The sequence below is a fragment of the Chenopodium album genome, chromosome 6, assembly GCF_948465745.1.
Source record: "Chenopodium album chromosome 6, dcCheAlbu1.1, whole genome shotgun sequence".
In the NCBI taxonomy this organism is placed as follows: Eukaryota; Viridiplantae; Streptophyta; class Magnoliopsida; order Caryophyllales; family Amaranthaceae; genus Chenopodium; species Chenopodium album.
In genome coordinates, this window is record NC_137839.1 from 4,758,849 (window position 1) to 4,777,466 (window position 18,618).

The 18,618-nt window shown below is 33.6% G+C and overlaps 1 protein-coding gene and 1 long non-coding RNA gene across 2 annotated transcripts; both read left to right on the top strand.

The window, feature by feature from the left end:
- The first annotated feature begins 3,557 nt into the window (after positions 1-3,557).
- Positions 3,558-4,588, top strand: LOC145634371 (uncharacterized). Its single transcript, XR_014113407.1, has 2 exons — positions 3,558-3,912; positions 4,391-4,588. It is a non-coding gene; the product is annotated as an uncharacterized LOC145634371 (long non-coding RNA).
- Positions 4,589-15,959: 11,371 nt separating this feature from the next.
- Positions 15,960-17,569, top strand: LOC145635660 (uncharacterized). The gene is made up of 3 exons (XM_081686981.1): positions 15,960-16,572; positions 16,868-17,040; positions 17,140-17,569. Exons 1-3 carry the CDS (start codon positions 16,048-16,050, stop codon positions 17,285-17,287), a joined length of 846 nt encoding a protein of 281 aa, XP_081543107.1. The 5' UTR covers positions 15,960-16,047; the 3' UTR covers positions 17,288-17,569.
- The last annotated feature ends 1,049 nt before the right edge of the window (positions 17,570-18,618 follow it).

The window sequence follows — 18,618 nt, forward strand, 5'->3', positions numbered from 1 at the left end:
AATTATCTGGTTTTATATTAATTCAAGTTCTAATTTTTAATTTTGCTACATTTTATTTATTATTATTTGTGTGCTTTAGAAGTAGATTTTCCATTATGATATTATCAACGGTGTTTTAAAAAATGGAACTTTTTTTGGCTAGCTTGATGGTATTTCCTCCGTTTCTTTTTACTTGACACGTTTTTTTAATCACATTTGCCAATGCACAACTTCAACCATTCATAGCTTTAATTACCAATAAGCAAAAAATTATGAAAAGTTGATAATTTGAAAATATGTATTTTGACAAATCTAACAAAATCCCACATGACTATATTTTTCATTAAGTATAAAACACAAAATACGGTCAAAGAGCAGTGTGTGAATATTGTTAAAGCCAAAACGTATCAACTAAAAAAAAACAGAGGTAGTATATATTTTTTTAATAATGCTACAGGTAATTTTAGGAAAATTTAAATTTTGGTACCTTAAAAATGGACCATGTAGATTTTTCGTACCCGTTTTTTTTTTTTTTTTTTTTTTTTTTTTGTACTTTGATATCCATCAAAGTTTAAAATTTTAGGTTTTGTTTAGAGCTGTCAATTCGGGTAAACAGGTCGGGTAAGAGTGGGTCAGGTCAACTCGGGTTGGTCAATTCAGATAAATTCCATAACCTATGCAGGTCGGGTTTGGGTTGGGTCATGCTTGAGTCAGGTCACGTCAGGTTATACATCTTATCAGATTTGGGTCGGGTTACATTCAAGTCGGGTTAACAATAGATCGGGTTTAATTTAGGTTTTCACGGGTTAAAATGGGTTAGGGTATTTCTCGGGTTCGGTTCAAGTCAATAATTTGCGGGTTATAATCAGGTTGGGTCATTTCCAAGTCGGGTCATTCTCGAATTCAAGTCGGGTTATATTCAAGTCAATAATTTATTAATTTGCAGGTTACAATCAGGTCGGGTCATTTCCAAGTCAAGTCATATTCAGGTTCAACTAAGTATAAATAGATAATTATCATTTTTATCAAGCTAATTATTTTCTTTGACTATAATATATATGGCAATATACTAAGAAACTATAGTCAATAATTTAGGAAGATAATTATCTCCTTTGACCATACAACAAATATCTACTATACTTAACTTTTAAATTTGAGGATGATGCTCCTTTCTTTTGCTGGCCTAGACTGACTTGGTCTCCCAAGACAAAATGCTTTGATCAACAATAATAATTTGGTCTAAATTGCATTTAAGGTGATTTGAAATCCGGTCAGGAACAATTTGGGTTGAATTCAGGTCGGGTCAATAATAAGTCGTGTTAATTTTGAGTCGGGTTAGTAACTGATTGGGTTGAATTTTTGGGTTGGGTAAGTAATAGGTATGGTAAAATTTGGGTTGGGTCAATAACAAGTCGGGTTGAATTTGGGTCAGGTCAATATTAAGTCGGGTTAATTTCGGGTCGGGTTATGTGCAAGTTACTTAAATTGGCAGTTGTAAACCAGTAAATCGGTGCAAGTTGTAAACCGGTAAATTGGTCGTTTAAAAGTAAATTGAATGGTTCCACACACCCGATTAGACTCTCGGAGGGTAGTAGGGACCATGGTAAACATTTCAACAATTTTTATTTCCGGGCGAAAAAAAAAAATCAAAAAATTCCAAAATTGAAGGCTATATCCACGCTTTTTGAGAAAATTTGGAGGTTTAGGGATTCGGTATCAAAAAGTCTCGAAATTCTATGGGATACATCTCGGGGTCATATAATGCCGTTTGAAACTATAGATGATCATTATTTGTTGTCATAAATGTTCGTAGTATGCTTAAATTAATGAAATCAGTGCAAGTTGTAAACTGGTAAATTGGTCGTTTAAAGGCAAATTGGATGGTTCCACTAAGCCAATTGGACTCTCGGAGGGTATTAGGGACGATGGTAAAAATTTCGTCAATTTTTATTTCCGGGCAAAAAAAAATCAAAAAAATTCAAAATTAAAGTCTAATATCCACGCTTTTTGAGAAATTTTGGAGGTTTCGGGGCCCAGTGTAGAAAAGTATTAACATTTTAGGGGGATACATCTCAGGGTCATATAATGCCGTTTGGAACCATATATGATCATTATATGTTGTCATAAATGTTCGTAGTAGGTTTGAGTTAATGAAATTCGTGCAAGTTGTAAACCGGTAATTAAATTGGTCGTTTAAAGGCAAATAGGATGGTTCCACCAGCCCAATAAGACTCCCGGAGGGTATTAGGGACCATGGTAAACATTTCAACAATTTTTATTTCCTGGAGAAAAAAAGTCAAAAAATTCCAAATTTGAAGACTAATATTCACACTTTTTGAGAAATTTTGGAGGTTTCGGGGCCCGGTGTCAAAAAGTCTTGAAATTTTAGGAGATACATCTCGGGGTCATATAATGCTGTTTGGAACCATATATGATCATTATTTGTTGTCATAAATGTTCGCGGTAGGCTTGAGTTAATGAAATCGTTGCAAGTTGTAAACCGGTAAATTGGTCGTTTAAAGGCAAATTAGATGGTTCCACCCACCCAATGGGACTCCCGGACGGTATTAGGGACCATGGTAAACATTTTGGCAATTTTTATTTCGGGCGAAAAAAAAAAGTCAAAATTTTCAAAATTGAAGGCTAATATCCACGCCTTTTGAGAAATTTTAGAGGATTTATGGCCCGGTGTCGAAAAGTCTTGAAATTCTCGGGGATACATCTCGGGGTCATTTAATGCCGTTTGGTACCATATATTATCATTATTTGTTGTCATAAATGTTCGTGGTAAGCTTGAGTCAATGAAATAGGTGCAAGTTATAAACCGATAAATAGGCTGTTTAAAGGCAAATTGGATGGTTCCACCCACCCAATTGGATTTCCGAAGGGTATTAGGGACCATGGTATACATTTCGGCAATTATTATTTCCAGACGAAAAAAATTCTTAAAATTCCAAAATTAAAGGCTAATATCCACGCTTTTTGAGAAATTTTGGAGGTTTTAGGGCCCGGTATCGAAAAGCTTTGAGATTCTAAGGAATACATCTCGGGGTCATATAATATCGTTTGGAGCCATATATGATCACTATTTGTTGTCATAAATGTTTGTGGTAGGCTTGAGTTAATGAAATCGGTGCAAGTTGTAAATTGGTAAATTGGTCGTTTAAAGGCGAATTGGATGGTTCCACCAACCCAATTGGACTACCGGAGGTTATTAGGGATCATGGAAAACATTTCGGCAATTTTTATTTTCTGGCGAAAAAAAGTCAAAAATTTCCAAAGTTCACTAGTAGAAAAATTGAAAAAGGCACCGCTCAATGGCCACCGGTTTTTGAAAACCGGTGGCTTAAAAAATGGGCGGGATTAGGCATATGTACATTGCCACCGGTTCAAACCAAACCGGTGGCATAAATGATAAAGGCCACCGGTTTTGAACCGGTGGCAATAATCAAATAATAAAAATAAAAAAAACCACCATTCTTTTTCCCCTTCCTTTATATACCTAACCCTAATCTTCTCTCTCCTCTATCACCTCTCCTCCTGCTCTCCTCCTTCTCTCTATCTCCTTCGTTCTTACTCCCCCTCTATGTTCTCTCTCTCTCTACCCTGAATCTCTCTCGTCGACCTCCTCCTCTCTCCTGATCTCTCTTCTCTTTCTCTCTCCTTAACCCTAATCTTCTCCCTCTCTCGCGGTATCTTCCTCTCTCCTTCGTCCGGCTCGTCCACCGCCGCAACAACAACCACCGCCGCATCAACAACCACCGCCATTAACCATCAAGCTTATTGTCGCACTTACTCTCTCCTCGTGATGAAAATATGGGTTTTCTGGTCTAATTCGACCATGAAAACTCTAGATCTAGAGTTTTCATGGTCGAATTAGACCTTTATAACACAAATTCAAGATAATTTCGGGGGTTTTTGCTGAAATTCGAGGTAATTTCTCTTTTTTCTTACTTTTATTTTGTTTTTTGTTATTTTTGGTGGAGTTCATGGGTTGTGGTGTTTGGTGGTGGTTGTGGTTATGGTGGGTGGGTTTTTGTTATTTTTGGTGGAATTCGAAATTGATTTTTTTGTTTTTTGGGTTTTGGGTTTTTGATTTCAAAATTTTTCTGTTTTAATTTTGGGTTTTTTATTTCGAAAATTTTCTGTTTTTAATTGATAATCGAAATTATTGGGTTTATTTAATTTTCGAAATTTTTGGGTTATTTGATTTTCGAATTTACTGGGTTTCACTGAGCGAAAATTTTGGGTTTTCATCCTTTTCTCTTTCTGTTTTTTTTTTTTTTTGAAGCCTTTTCTCTTTCTGTTTCATCCTTTACGGGTGACCGTATACATGCATGAGTTTTTGGGTTTTTTTCACATTTTTTTTTTTTTTTGAGTTTTATTAATTTCTGGGTTTTAATTGATGCAGGTGTTAATTGATGCTGGATTCAAGACTTTCATTTTGGAATATTGTTATTTTTTAATGTTGTAATTTTTTTTTTTGTACTGTATAATTCATTGTAATTTTTTTTTTGTACTTAATACTTCATTGTAATTTTTTTTTTTTATTGTACAATAACAATCTATTATTTGAATATAAATGTGAGTATATTTCATTGCGCTCTTATATTGATTGTGATGTTATTTGCCTTATATTTTACCGAGTGTTTTTTTTTAATTATTATTATTATTGTAGCAAATAGCCGAAAAAAAAAAAAAAAGTATGTTATTGCCACCGGTTAACCGGTGGCATTTATATGTAATATACTAATATCATAATAATAAAAAAAAAAGCGGGAAGCATAATTGCCACCGGTTAACCGGTGGCAATACTTGTTTTTGCCACCGGTTTTGAACCGGTGGCTTTGCATTAGACTATTGCCACCCCCCAAATGCCCACCGGTTCAAAACCGGTGGCATAGGGGGGTTTTGAACCGGTGGCCAATTGCTTTATTCTACTAGTGGTTGAGGGCTAATGTCCATGCTTTTTGAGAAATTTTAGAGGTTTCGAGTCCCGATGTTGCAAAGACTTGAGAATTTAGGTAATACATCTGGGGTTCATATAATGCCGTTTGGAACCATATATGATCATAACATGATGTCATAGATGTTAGTGGTAGGTTTGATTTAATGAAATCAGTGCAAGTTGTAAACCGGTGAATTGGCCGTTTAAAGGCAAATTGGATGGTTCCACCCACCCAATTGGACTCCCGGAGGGTATTAGAGACCATGGTAAACATTTCTGCAATTTTTATTTTCGAGCGAAAAAAAGTTAAAAAATTCCAAAATTGAAGGCTAATATCCACACTTTTTGAGCAATTTTGGAGGTTTCGAGGCCCGGTGTCGAAAAGCCTAAAAATTAGGGGATACATCTTGGGGTCATATAATGCCGTTTGGAACCATTAATGATCATTATGTGTTGTCATAAATGTTCGTGGTACGCTTGATTTAATGAAATCGGTGTAAGTTGTAAACCGGTAAATTGGCCACTTAAAGGCAAATTGGATGGATACACCCACCCAATTGGACTCCCGAAGGGTATTAGGGACCATGGTAAAAATGTCGGCAATTTTTATTTCCGAGCGAAAAAAAGTCAAAAAATTCCAAAATTAAAGGCTTATATCCACGCATTTTGAGAATTTTTTGAGGTTGGGTAAGGTGTCGAAAAACCTTGAGATTTTAAGGAATACATCTCGGGGTCATATAATGCCGATTGGAACCATATATGATCATTAGATGTTGTCATAAATGTTCGTGGTAGGCTTGAGTCAATGAAATCGGTGCAAGTTGTGAATCGGTAAATTGGCCGTTTAAAGGCAAATTGAATGGTTCCACCCATCCAATTGGACTCCCAAAGCGTATTAGTGACCTTGGTAAACATTTCAGTAATTTTTATTTCCGGGCAAAAAAAAAGTTAAAAAAATCCAAAATTGAATTCCAATATCCACGCTTTTTGAGAAATATTCGTGGTTTCGGTGTCCGGTGTCGAAAAGTCTTGAAATTTTAGGGAATACATTTCAGGGTCATATAATGTCGTTTGGAACCATACATGATCATTGTTTGTTGTCAAAAATGTACGTGGTAGGCTTGAGTTAATGAAATCGGTGCAAGTAGTAAACCGGTAAATCGGCTGTTTAAAGGCAAATTGGATGGTTCCACCCAGCCAGGTGTACTCCTGGAAGGTATTAGGGACCATTGTAAACATTACGGAAATTTTTTTTTCCGGGTGAATAAAAGTCAAAAAATTCCAAAATTGTAGTATAATATCTACGCATTTCGCGAAATTTTGGAGGTTTCGGGTCCCGGTGTCGAAAAGTATTGAAATTCTAGGGAATGCATCTCGAGGTGATATAATGCCATTTGCTACCATATATGATCATTATATGTTGTCATAAATGTTTGTGGTAGGCTTGAATTAATGAAATTAGTGCAAGTTGTAAACCGGTAAATTGGTCGTTTAAAGGTAAATTGGATGGTTTCACCCATCCAATTGGACTCTCGGAGCGTATTAGTGACCATGGTAAACATTTCAGCAATTTTTATTTCCGTGCAAAATAATTTAAAATTTTCCAAAATTGAAGTCTAATATCCACGTTTTTTGAGAAATTTTGGAGATTTCGGTGTCCGATGTCGAAAAGTCTTAAGAATACATTTTGGGGGTCATATAATGTCGTTTGGAACCATATATGATCACTATTTGTTGTCATAAATGTACGTGGTAGGCTTGAGTTAATGAAATCAGTGCAAGTTGTAAACTGGTAAATCGGTTGTTTAAAGGCAAATTAGATGGTTCCATCCAGCCAGGTGTACTCCTGAAGAGTATTAGGGACCATTGTAAATATTACGGAAATTTTTATTTCCGGACGAATAAAAGTCAAAAAAGTCCAAAATTGAAATCTAATATCTACGCATTTTGCGAAATTTTGGAGGTTTCGAGGCCTGGTGTCAAAAGGTATTGAAATTTTAGGTAATACATCTCGGGGTCATATAGTGCCGTTTGGAACCATATATGATCATTATATGTTGCCATAAATGTTCGTGGTAGGCTTGAGTTAATGAAAACAGTGCGATTTGTAAACCGGTAAATTGCCCGTTTAAAGGCAAATTGGATAGTTCCACCCACCCAATTGGACGCCCAGAAGGTATTACTTGACAACAAATAATGATTATATATGGTTCCAAACGACATTATATGACCCCGAGATGTATTCCATAGAATTTCAAGACTTTTCAACACCGGGCCCCGAATACTGCAAATTTCTCCAAAAGCGTGGATATTCGCCTTCAATTTTTGAATTTTTTGACTTTTTTCGCCCGGAAATAATAATTGGCGAAATGTTTACCATGGTTCATATTACCCTCCTGGAGTCCAATTGGGTAGGTGGAACCATCCAATTTGCTTTTAAACGACCAATTTACCGATTTACAACTTGCACTGATTTCATTAACTCAAGCATACCACGAACATTTATGACGAGAAATAATGATCATAAATGGTTCCTAACGACATTCCTCCCTAAAATCTCAAGTCTCTTCGACACCGGGTCCCGAAACCTCCAAAATTTCTCAAAAAACATAGATATTAGCCTTCAGTTTTGGAAATTTTGACTTTTTTTCGCCCTTAATTAAAAATTGCCGAAATGTTTACCATGGTTCCTAACACCCTACGAGAGTCCAATTGGATGGGTGAAACCATCCAATTTGCCTTTAAACGGCCAATTTACCGGTTTACAACGTGTATCGATTTCAGTAACTCGAGCCTACCACGAACATTTATGACAACATATAATGATCATATATGGTTCCAAACGACATTATATGACCCCGAGATGTACCCACTAAAATCTCAAGGATTTTCGACACTGGCCTCGAAACCTCCAAAATTTCTCAAAAAACGTGGATATTAGCCTTAAATTTTGGAATTTTTTTACTTTTTTTTCGACTGTAAATAAAAATTGCCGAAATGTTTACCATGCTTCCTAATATCCTCCGGGAGTCCAATTTGGTAGGTGGAACCATCCAATTTGCCTTTAAATGGTGAATTTACCAGTTTACAACTTGCACCGATTTCATTAACTCAAGCCTCCCACGAACATTTATGACAACATATAATGATCATTTATGGTTTAAAATAGTATTATATGACCCCGAGATGTATCCCCTAAAATAAAAAAAGCTTTTCGACACCGGGTTTCGAAACCTCAAAATTTTCTCAAAAAGCGTGGATATTATCCTAAAATTTTGGAATTTTAGACTTACCAATGTAATGAATTATTGCCAAGGAATATTATTTGGGGATGCAGTATACAAGTTGTTTTGGGCTACTTTGCAAATAATATTCTTCAGTTTAAAACTTTAGTGTTACACCAGGGCCCAAAAATATACATTTTGACATTTTTGTGAATGGAACAACCCTAAATGTTAAAATTATTTTATGTGAGTAATTTTCTACGAAACTAATACTCATAATTTATTTAGTGACTTTAAAAAGTAGTCATAAATTCATAATATTAAAACTTGAACAGTGTGACAAATAGCTTTAGGTAAATATAATGCAATGGTTCAACTTTTTAAGAAAAATATGTTACTCTGTACATGCTTAAGAAGTACGATGTATATATTTAACACTTTAGAAGACGTTTGCTAAACAAAACTCTCCCTCCAAATTTTTGTTAGGCATCTTAAAGTTTTTAAAAGGAAAATATACGAAACTCTTGAATTGCATCACATCCCCAATAAATTAACAAGGCGATAAAGGGAAGTAGAATTTTTATCACAAGCCTTGTTATTTATCTCATAACCATATTCCCCACGTTTTGATGAATTAAAGCACTTAAATTCATATAGTCCAAACTAGGGCTGTTCATCGGTCCAAGACCGGACCGACCCAGATTGGACTGAAGACCGAAAATTAAAATTTTAAGAACCGAAAACCGGGCCGATTAAGTTAGGACCGAACCCAGACCGGACCGAAAGAATCGGTCCAAAACCTGGACCGGACCGCTTTGGACCGATTTAAGGATTTTTTTAAAAAAGAATACTAAAATTTTAATAAAGTTAAAAAAAAAACACAAAAAAAAGTATTGGAAAAACTAGGGGTGAGCATGGGACGGGTACCCGTATGGGTACCCAATAACCAAAATCACTAAAAGTGATACCTATAACCGGAACCGATAAGTTCGGGTACCCGGACTTCGGGTACCCGAATTTTCGGGTCGGTTATCGGGTACCCAATAAGATATCCAATAATGATAATTAAACTTAATTATGTAGTTATTATGATATAATTTACAACTAATTAACAACAATACCATATGATCTTGACCAAATTATTAATAATATTACTAATCATTGATATTATATAGTAATTATGATGCAAAGTAAAAGTTTAGATTTATATTAATAGATTTAAGTAGGGAATTAAAGCAAAAAAAATGCTTATCGGATCGGATTGGGGAACCGTTAATTTTAAAATAATACCCATAACCATACCCGATAACAAATTATCGAAACGGGTACCCGAACCGTTATGGTTATCGGATCGGGTACCGTAATTTTCGGAACGGTTACGGATCGATTTTTCGGGTTTTCGGATTTTCGGGTAGTTTTGTTCAGCCCTAGGAAAAACTATATTGTAACGTCATTTTTACGTCTGTTTTTTTGTATGTTTAGTGCAAAAAAGCTTATAAAGTTAAAGTTTACTAAGCTTATTAAGGATAATTTTAATCATTATTTAAGGTTTCACACATATTTTTAATAAAAAAAATCGATCCGGTCCAAAACCGGTTTTTATAGGGTTTTGGAATGGAGCGGACCAAAGACCGGAAAAATGAATTTCAAGACCCGAAGACCGGACCGATTAATTCGGTCCGGTTCGGTCTGGGGTGGTCCGGTCCATTTTCGGTCCGGACCGATTTATGAACACCCCTAGTCCAAACTACAAGTTCATGAGACATTCATTATATGTTAGAAGTAGAAACAAATTAAAAGAACGATAAAAAAAATATAATAATAAAAAAAAATAAAACAAAATTGTTGAACAATTTTTCCCGCAATTGAGAACATAGTTATAGAGTGAATAATAAGAGAGTTGATACACATATAACCATTGTATGTTTTCCCTACATACAACACCATTAGAAATTTGACACATCATCAAAAAGGAAGAGAAAATTAAGAGTAAAATATAAATTGAATTATAATGAAGTACTTATAATTTCTTAAGTTTCATTATAATTTCTTAAGTTTCATTTAAAATACTCTGTAATCACTTATTAGTAACCATATTTTTCCCCTTCAAATTCGACACAAAAAAAAAATCATTACATCCTTTTTTTTCTTTTAAATTTGAAGGAATCAATTCTAAAATCTGGTCATTAAGCCTTGGCTCCTTATGGTTAGTGGCATACGGTCCATACACTTTCAAGTTTTAAGGGCCAAATGAATAATTAGTTATTTAAATTGTTATAATATTCCATTTTTGGTATTGTCACTGTTGAATGCAAAGCATGTGACTACGACGTCAATCACGTGATGATTTGATTTACCGAATTGATATATTGCATTGCAACACTTGCATAGCTGCATTGAAGTATACTCCGAGTACTATACTTACTATGGGAAAATACACTTGGCAATTTTGAGTGGGTGACAACTGACAAGTGTGCTACGATCATCGATTGCTACTTAGGGCTTGTTATTTCACCTCAATTTTTTATTATCTGATCTGCTCTTATTTAATCTAAGCTTATCTTATATGATTTGATTGTCTTATTTGACTAAACTATGATCTTAAATGTACGTAATCTTTGTATACTAAAAAGTTTATTGTATTTTGATGTTAATGGATATTAATACAGAATTTTTGAAGAGTTTCAAGACTTAAAAGAAGCAAGTAATTATAATACAAATACTACTCAAAAAAAGAAAAAAAATTTGGAGTCTTTGAAGATAATTTTTCTCATCACATCATCTATAATAATGAATCAATACAAGTACGTTTATGCTATATGATCTACATATTTGCTATGTAAGTAAAGGTCACAAGCTATAACTTATCACAAAACTTGTTACATTTTCATTGCTTAACTAATTAGCGATTGTTCTATTTACCTAATTTTTATTTATCTGAATTGAACTGAACTTTTCTAAACTTAATTAAAACTTATTTTATTAGTTGTAATTAAGTTTTGAGCAACCCTTGTTAGAAGTTATTAAATTCTTGAACAGAACTTATCAAACCTGATAGTATAAGTGAAAATAAGATGAATATAATAGACTTTAAATCCATGTGTATTGTTTATCCATCATTATAAGAGGATGAACCCGCATTGTTGAATTGTTTACGAGAGAAGGAAATTAGAAACTGAAGCGAAGTGATTGGAGTTGAACTGAAATTAAGCCGAAGAAAACAAACCCCTAGACGAACCACTTTGTAAAACTTCTCTAGATTTGAGACAAAAAAAAATGGTGGAAAATCTAAAATAATATCGTTACAGCTCACTGTAGTACATTACAGACATGGTCAGAACTCAGAAGACTTACAAAGTCACAAGCATCCAAATATAGTATGGTTTACTAATACGAAGTAATTAAATTATACTTCTACTATAAAAAATTCTGCGTATATTGTCCGTACAAAAGTGATGAATACACATTAATACAGTACTTTTGTTATTTCGTATAATACGGACTGAATAAAACTGAATATTATATTAAATAGAAGCCAATCATTTGATTTTGGGCTGATGATCACCGTGCAACTGATATCACTGTGGGCCCCCATAATGTGATTTCCAGCTGTACTATATGCTATGTGGGCCCACAAACTAAAATTTTTCATTAAATTAAAAAATCTTTACTGAAAAATCAACGGTTACAGAGAGCCACTGAAATAGAATCATTGGTAAGATTCGTAATTTATGATAAATTTTAAGGGTATTTTAGTACTTTGACATTTTGAGAAAATCGCCCATCTTTTTCTCGCACCTAAATACAAGTCGCCAGCAATGTTTATGTAAAGTGAAAGTGATTGATGAATTGATTTGTCTTTTTATAATCATGATAATCAATATTCAACCGTCAATTAAAATCTTACTAAATGTCAAATATTAATTTTCCCATCTATTTACGGTAGAGAAATGTTGTTATACTCCCTTCGTTTTTGTTTTGAAAGTCAATTGAGTTTAAATATTTAATCGGGAGTGTGCATAATTTATTGAGATATATAACGACAAAAATTGAATGTTATGGAATAAAAATCTCAATTTGTAGGTTTACCAAAATTATTTTCATGAAGAGTAATATAGAGTGAACATAGTCGTTTAAAATAATTCAGCAATACCTCGATTTAAAGTAGTAATTGTGATGAGTTCTATGTACTCCGTATTAAACTAGGTCAAGCAACATTTCATCAAAAATTCTAAACGTACATATCTTATAGAATTTCATCCATTTAAAGTTGTGAAGTTTCCATTGCAACTCTAGAGTTTAGATAGCACAAATGATAAACTCCATTATGATTAATTTTTTGTGATTTATAATTATTAGTATAAAGTATAATCACGTGAAATTTTATTAGATTCAGCTTCAAAAAAGAATTTAATTTTACTTGTTTATAACTATTAATAATTAAATGTATAAATCGTTGAAATTATGAATTGATAAATGTAAAATAAAAAATATGTTTAAAAATATATATATACTTGTAAGAAAAATGGGTATGGGGAATCATGAGAAAGGATAGTTGGTGAGGGACCAAAGCCAATTAGAGAAGTTGCTATGAAGTTATGAAGGAAGATTGAAAGCAGCTTTCATAATTTATTTTTAGTTTGGTGAATTTAAATTGGGAAAGATACAAATGACATGATATAATTAGATATGGGCCGTTTGATAGGATTTTTTCACTTAGCATGCTAAAATCTTGCACGTTAAAGAGCAACAATAAAGCTTATCGTACGGTCAAGATTTTCAATTCACGTGAAAAAAAAAGTTCATAAATAATGGAGGGGCCATGACCTAGAAAATATAGACCATTCCATAACTTTTGGCATTTTATCTTTGACACTTGCAACACTTAAATGTGCCAATAATTGTAAGGAATTTGATATGGACTACACTATTGGGTGATTTTTTTTTAGTTAGTACTCCCCGCATAACAGAGAGAAGTAGGAATCTAATTGAGGATCGGGGAGAATAGAAAAATAGATACTGCTCGAGAATTATTTTGACTTTTACACTTTTTATATATTTGTACTAATTTTGATAAAGTGTTATTAATAATATATAAATGTTTTTTTTTATTATATAAAATATTTTTGAATTAGACAATGTTCACTTCACCTTAAAAAAATATATTGAGTAAAAATAATTTCAGTTCAGTAAAAATTAAGTTTTCTTAAATAAGAATTATGATAGAAAATCAGTAATAAAAAAAAAATCAGTTTAGCAAAATTAATTTCAGTTCAGTAAAATTAATTTAAGTTCAGTAAAAAAAATTTAAGTTCAACAAATATAAATTTGTTTCAGTACTGATAATTTCGGTTCAGCAAAAATAAGGTGAAGAGAACGGAGCCTTAGTCACAAACTCACAATACATATTTTCATAGTATTCTTTTTACTAATGGCTCATAAAATAGTTGTGCATTAACATATGTGTTGGTCAAAGTGATTCACTTAGAAAGGCGAAGGAAAGTATTTCTATAAATGAACGTATATATCAAAATATCAATTTTATACTCTGTATTTTTTACTAATATAATATACTAGGTTAGATCCCATGCCATGCACGGTAATTTTAATATTTATCATTAGTTTAATACAATTATTTTACTGTAAAAAATAATATTAAATTGCAAAATAGGATGAAAGTTTTGTAATTACAATTTTTTTTGAATCTTTAAAGAAAACAGAGGAAGAAATGCATGCACGACTAATAAAAATAACTATGGATTACATTACAAAGTTATAAATAATATTACATTATTGATTATTGTATTCCATGAATTTGTTCCCGTCATAAAATAAATAAATATATAAATCTTTGTTGAATGTGTAAAAATGAATATACTTGCCAAATAGAAAAGAAATATTATTGTAAAGTAAGTATTAAATTAAATACTTCTCTAAGAAGCTTTGACAAAAAAAAAAAAAAAAAAAAAAAAAAAAAACCCTTTTGGAGGGAAACTTTTTAACCAGGTTATGACAAGTGTCATTTCTGGTTTCGCCTTTAGTATAGGTATATTGATAATTATTCCTTTCGTGTTTTATCAAGTGTTAACACTTTGACCGTCACATATTTTTAGACAATTTAATTGACTTAAATAAAATAAAAGATAAGTAGAGTAATTGGAGTATTAAAAAAATTGTTTTATAGGATCGCGAAAAAAAAAATGATTTTAAGGACAAAACGGTAAAAGGAACATTATCAATGATATGATTGACATCTAACATCCTCTCAAGTCTCAACTAAACTTATTTGATATTGAATAGCTTTATTTCATAATTGGGATGTAGAAAATCGACAACATAATTTTAAGGGTTGTTTGGTTCACTAAGCTGGAATGGATCAATATGGATTCTCATACTTAGGAGGTATGGAATAGATTATGAATTCTTAGGGGGTGAGTATGAGATTTGAAGAAAATAGGTGGAGCTGGAATCCTCCAAATATGAGATTTCATATTTAAATAGCCTAACCAAACAAAAAAACTATGAATTAAGTTCAACCATATAGCCCCTAACTGATTTGATAACCTCAAAACTTTCATTTGTACAAATTTTAATTAAGAATTTAAGAGCGTAAATTACGACTAGTAGTAAATTTGACAGCTAAAATTACGTCTTTGTTGTATTGTGTATTTGTGTTAGTGGCCCTACCCCTACCTCTACGAGGCCATAAGGTCTTTGACCATCTAAGAGTCTAAGACCCCAAAAAAAAAAGAAAAAAAAAAAAAGGAATCAATTGTACAATTAAAATATGGAGAAAAAGATAAAAATGAGAAAATAGCAAAATGAAAGAATAATGACGTCACTTGTAAAGTTGTAATGCGTCAACTATGGCCGTGTATAATTTCTGCGGTGTTGGTCTTCTAGTCATAACATAACAATAACAAATTGCTGTACTACACTGAATTATGAATATGGATTGTTATACTAGGCCATACTTCATTCTAATTCATCAACAAATAGAGACAACCCTACCTAAGAAAAAGGCAAAAATGGTGATCTACCTTCTTACTTCATTCCATACCACACACGTGCTTTTACTGTACGACCTATAGGGATTCCAATATACCGAGTTTTTTTAGGGTTTAAACCCCACACGAAAACATTTACATTAGGTATTCTCCTTGTGAGAAAGGCTTCTTAAATCTTAATGTTACTCCATTTATTTATAATTAATTAATATGTTTGACTTTTTGTTAATTTGTTACCAAGTCCAATGTCTCAAGAAATATATAAATACACAAATTGTAGATATTTTATCTATGCTTAATTTAAAGAATTACCAGATATAAAAACATTGGTAAGTATTGAAAACAAGAACTCGTTAATCATAAAATCATTTATCTTTAGACCTCAAATATACCTATAAAATAAAAACTTCGTACATCGTTACTTAATAAGTATTCCTCCCACTTGGTAAGAGATTTATAAGGAATGAGAAAATTAAAGATTAAAAAGCGGAACTAAAAAAACTTCTTCATCCATTATAAATTACTACATACTCCATTACTCCCCTATCCGTAAGATTTACCTTACTTTAAATAGAAAGAAAGAAGAGAAAAATTCACCACATGAAAATTAAAGAGGTGTTTCATAACATTAATTTTTTCTAAAGCGAATGGACAAGTAAATTGAGACGGAAGGAATACGAGTCAGAACTCATCACTCTCACCACCGTTCATTCCGTCCATTATTTCCTACCGCGTTCCTATAAAATCAACGCACACGATTTTCCCTGTTTTCCCTATTTAATCATTCCTTCTCTCTCTTCTTATTATCATTGCCAAACTAAAAAAAAAATTCACACTTCCAAAAATAAAATCAACTTTCCATTTTTCTCTCCAAAAAAATAAAATAAAAATGCTACTACGAAGTTCATCAACACCACTTCTAAATTCATGGGGCCCGACCCATACTTCATCCGGGTCATCCACTTCTTCTTCACCCGAACCCAAATCTTGCCTCTCCGTTACGACGTCGTCTTGTTCTTCTAGAATGATCCGAGCTTCTTCCGAGTCCGATCTACGTCATCTCACTGCCGTTTCACCCAAGCCTAACCCGTTTGGGTCGGGTATTGGGTCGGAGTCTGGTCCGGGTTCTGGTTCGAGGTTGTTGATGAATAGTGGGTTGGGTTTAAGAGAGAGAGTGGTTGAAGAAGAAGAAGATGATGACGTGGAGGAGAGAGATTGTGATGGAAGTGGGTTGGGAAATGGTGGAGGATCCGACCGTGGAAATGGGTTTGGGTTCGGGTTCGGGTTCGGGTTTGGAAATTGGGATTCGAATCATGGTAGTGGAGAGAATACTGATTTGTATTATCAGACTATGATTCAGGCTAATCCTGGAAACTCACTAATTTTGGGAAATTATGCTAGATTTCTAAAAGAGGTAATTTATTTTTATATTGTTAAAAGAGATCTAGTTTTAGAGTCGATAAATTATTATAAAACCGTCTCATATATCTAAATCGGCTTATTAAGTGTTGTCTTAAGTAAAAATGAAAAATGGTATTACTAGTATGTAGATCTAGTGTGAGAGTCGTTATGTTATTGTGAGATCGTGTCATACAAGATTTTTATCGACTTAGTAATGTAACAAAACCCGAAATCAACCTTTAAAGTTAAAAGTGATAAGTTTGTTAGTGGTGGTGTTTGCTAATTTGTGAAATTGTGATTGGAAACAGGTAAAAGGTGATTATGCAAAAGCAGAAGAATATTGTGGAAGAGCAATACTAGCAAATCCAAGCGATGGGAGTGTTCTATCACTTTATGCTGATTTAATTTGGCAAACTCACAAAGACTCTTCAAGGGCCGAGAGTTACTTTGATCAAGCTGTCAAAGCAGCCCCTGATGACTGGTGAGTAATCCTTTGCGCGTTTAAATTACACTATCAACGTGACTATTATTTGTTTATTTGAACCTAATATTATGTCATTGAATTTGTTTCGTCTTGCAGTTATGTTCTTGCATCGTATGCGCACTTCCTTTGGGATGCGGAGGAAGAGGAAGACGAGGAGGAATCAAACGAATCGAGCACATCGATACCATTGACGCATTTCCAAGGAGTTCCTCCTCTACCACCACCTTTAGCTGCTGCTTCTTAAAGAAAGATTTGAACTTTCCTTCCTCAACTTTCTCATGTATAATCATAGTACAATATTAATGACCTAATGTAACTCTAGTTTTAAGTCTTTTGTTCTATAACCCTTTTTTGCTAACATAAAAATAATTACTACCATTTATAGTCTATCATCAGATTTATAACCCATAGTTTTTGGCTGCTCCTTTCTTGGTACTAACTAAATTTTATGTAATTTCTTGTGATATTCTATATCATATGATGGTATGTATGATCAGTAATAAAAACGCTCTCTATGATTTGTGTACATTGTAATTGTTGTTTCACTTCTGTTCTGTCTTAATTAGAACACTCTTCAGTAGTAGCGGATGAATCTTCGGGAATCGCCACAATGACCCTAATGCTATATCAATACACCATTATGGACCGTCTCTATGTTGCTCGGGAACTCTAGTAGCGGATGAATCTTCGGGGGATTGCCACCACGGCACCACTACCTAGACTTCGACCATCACGGACCTTACTTACCTGAGCTGCTAGGAAATGATATTTTGGCCCTCAGGAGTGGACAAAACTGAACCAAATTTGATCAATCATGAACGCCACCACTACCTAGACTTCTACCATCACGGACATTATGTTGCTGGCTGTGGGAGATTTTTTTCGCCGTCAGTAGCAGGAAACAGACCTTCAGGGATGAGTATATCAGTCTTAACTAAATTATACCCAATAAGGAACACAACTAACAAAGCAATTTGGTAGAATTTTTACGATGACTCGGATGCATATGATATTCTTAAGTGAGTACAGAGCACCAGGAACAGTTACTGATAAGAGGCAGCATTTTCTTGAGGGTGAAGCACAGAGAGTGGCATCACTTAAACAGGGGATTATACAGAGACCACACCAGCTTAGGAGCACCTGTTTACCACATATTTGAACACTAATTAGTTGGCTGACTAGCAAGATCTATCTATTATGTTGGCACTATGAGATTCAGACAAAGGCTCGTTCGATTCTACTTGAGGCTCCAGCTTGAACATTGCCGAGCACACTATCCAATTTACCTCACTCACAGCCCTGGTTAATCACTTGATTTTATCAGATACTCTAAGCTAAGCTATGTTGGAGAAATTCTCAATGAAAGCCAAGCTGCCTTCTTCTAGAGATTTAAAAAAAGCAAGTTTAAACTGACTGAAGTGATTCAACATTTTCAAGATCAAAGAGGTCTGCAAAAGAGCCATTGCAAGCTTGCAACGAATTTGACTGCAGAGGAAAAACTAAGTTCTGCCAAATTTAACAGCAGATACATGCTAGTCTAGTAAATATATGCGAGCCTTGCTCATTGAATCAATT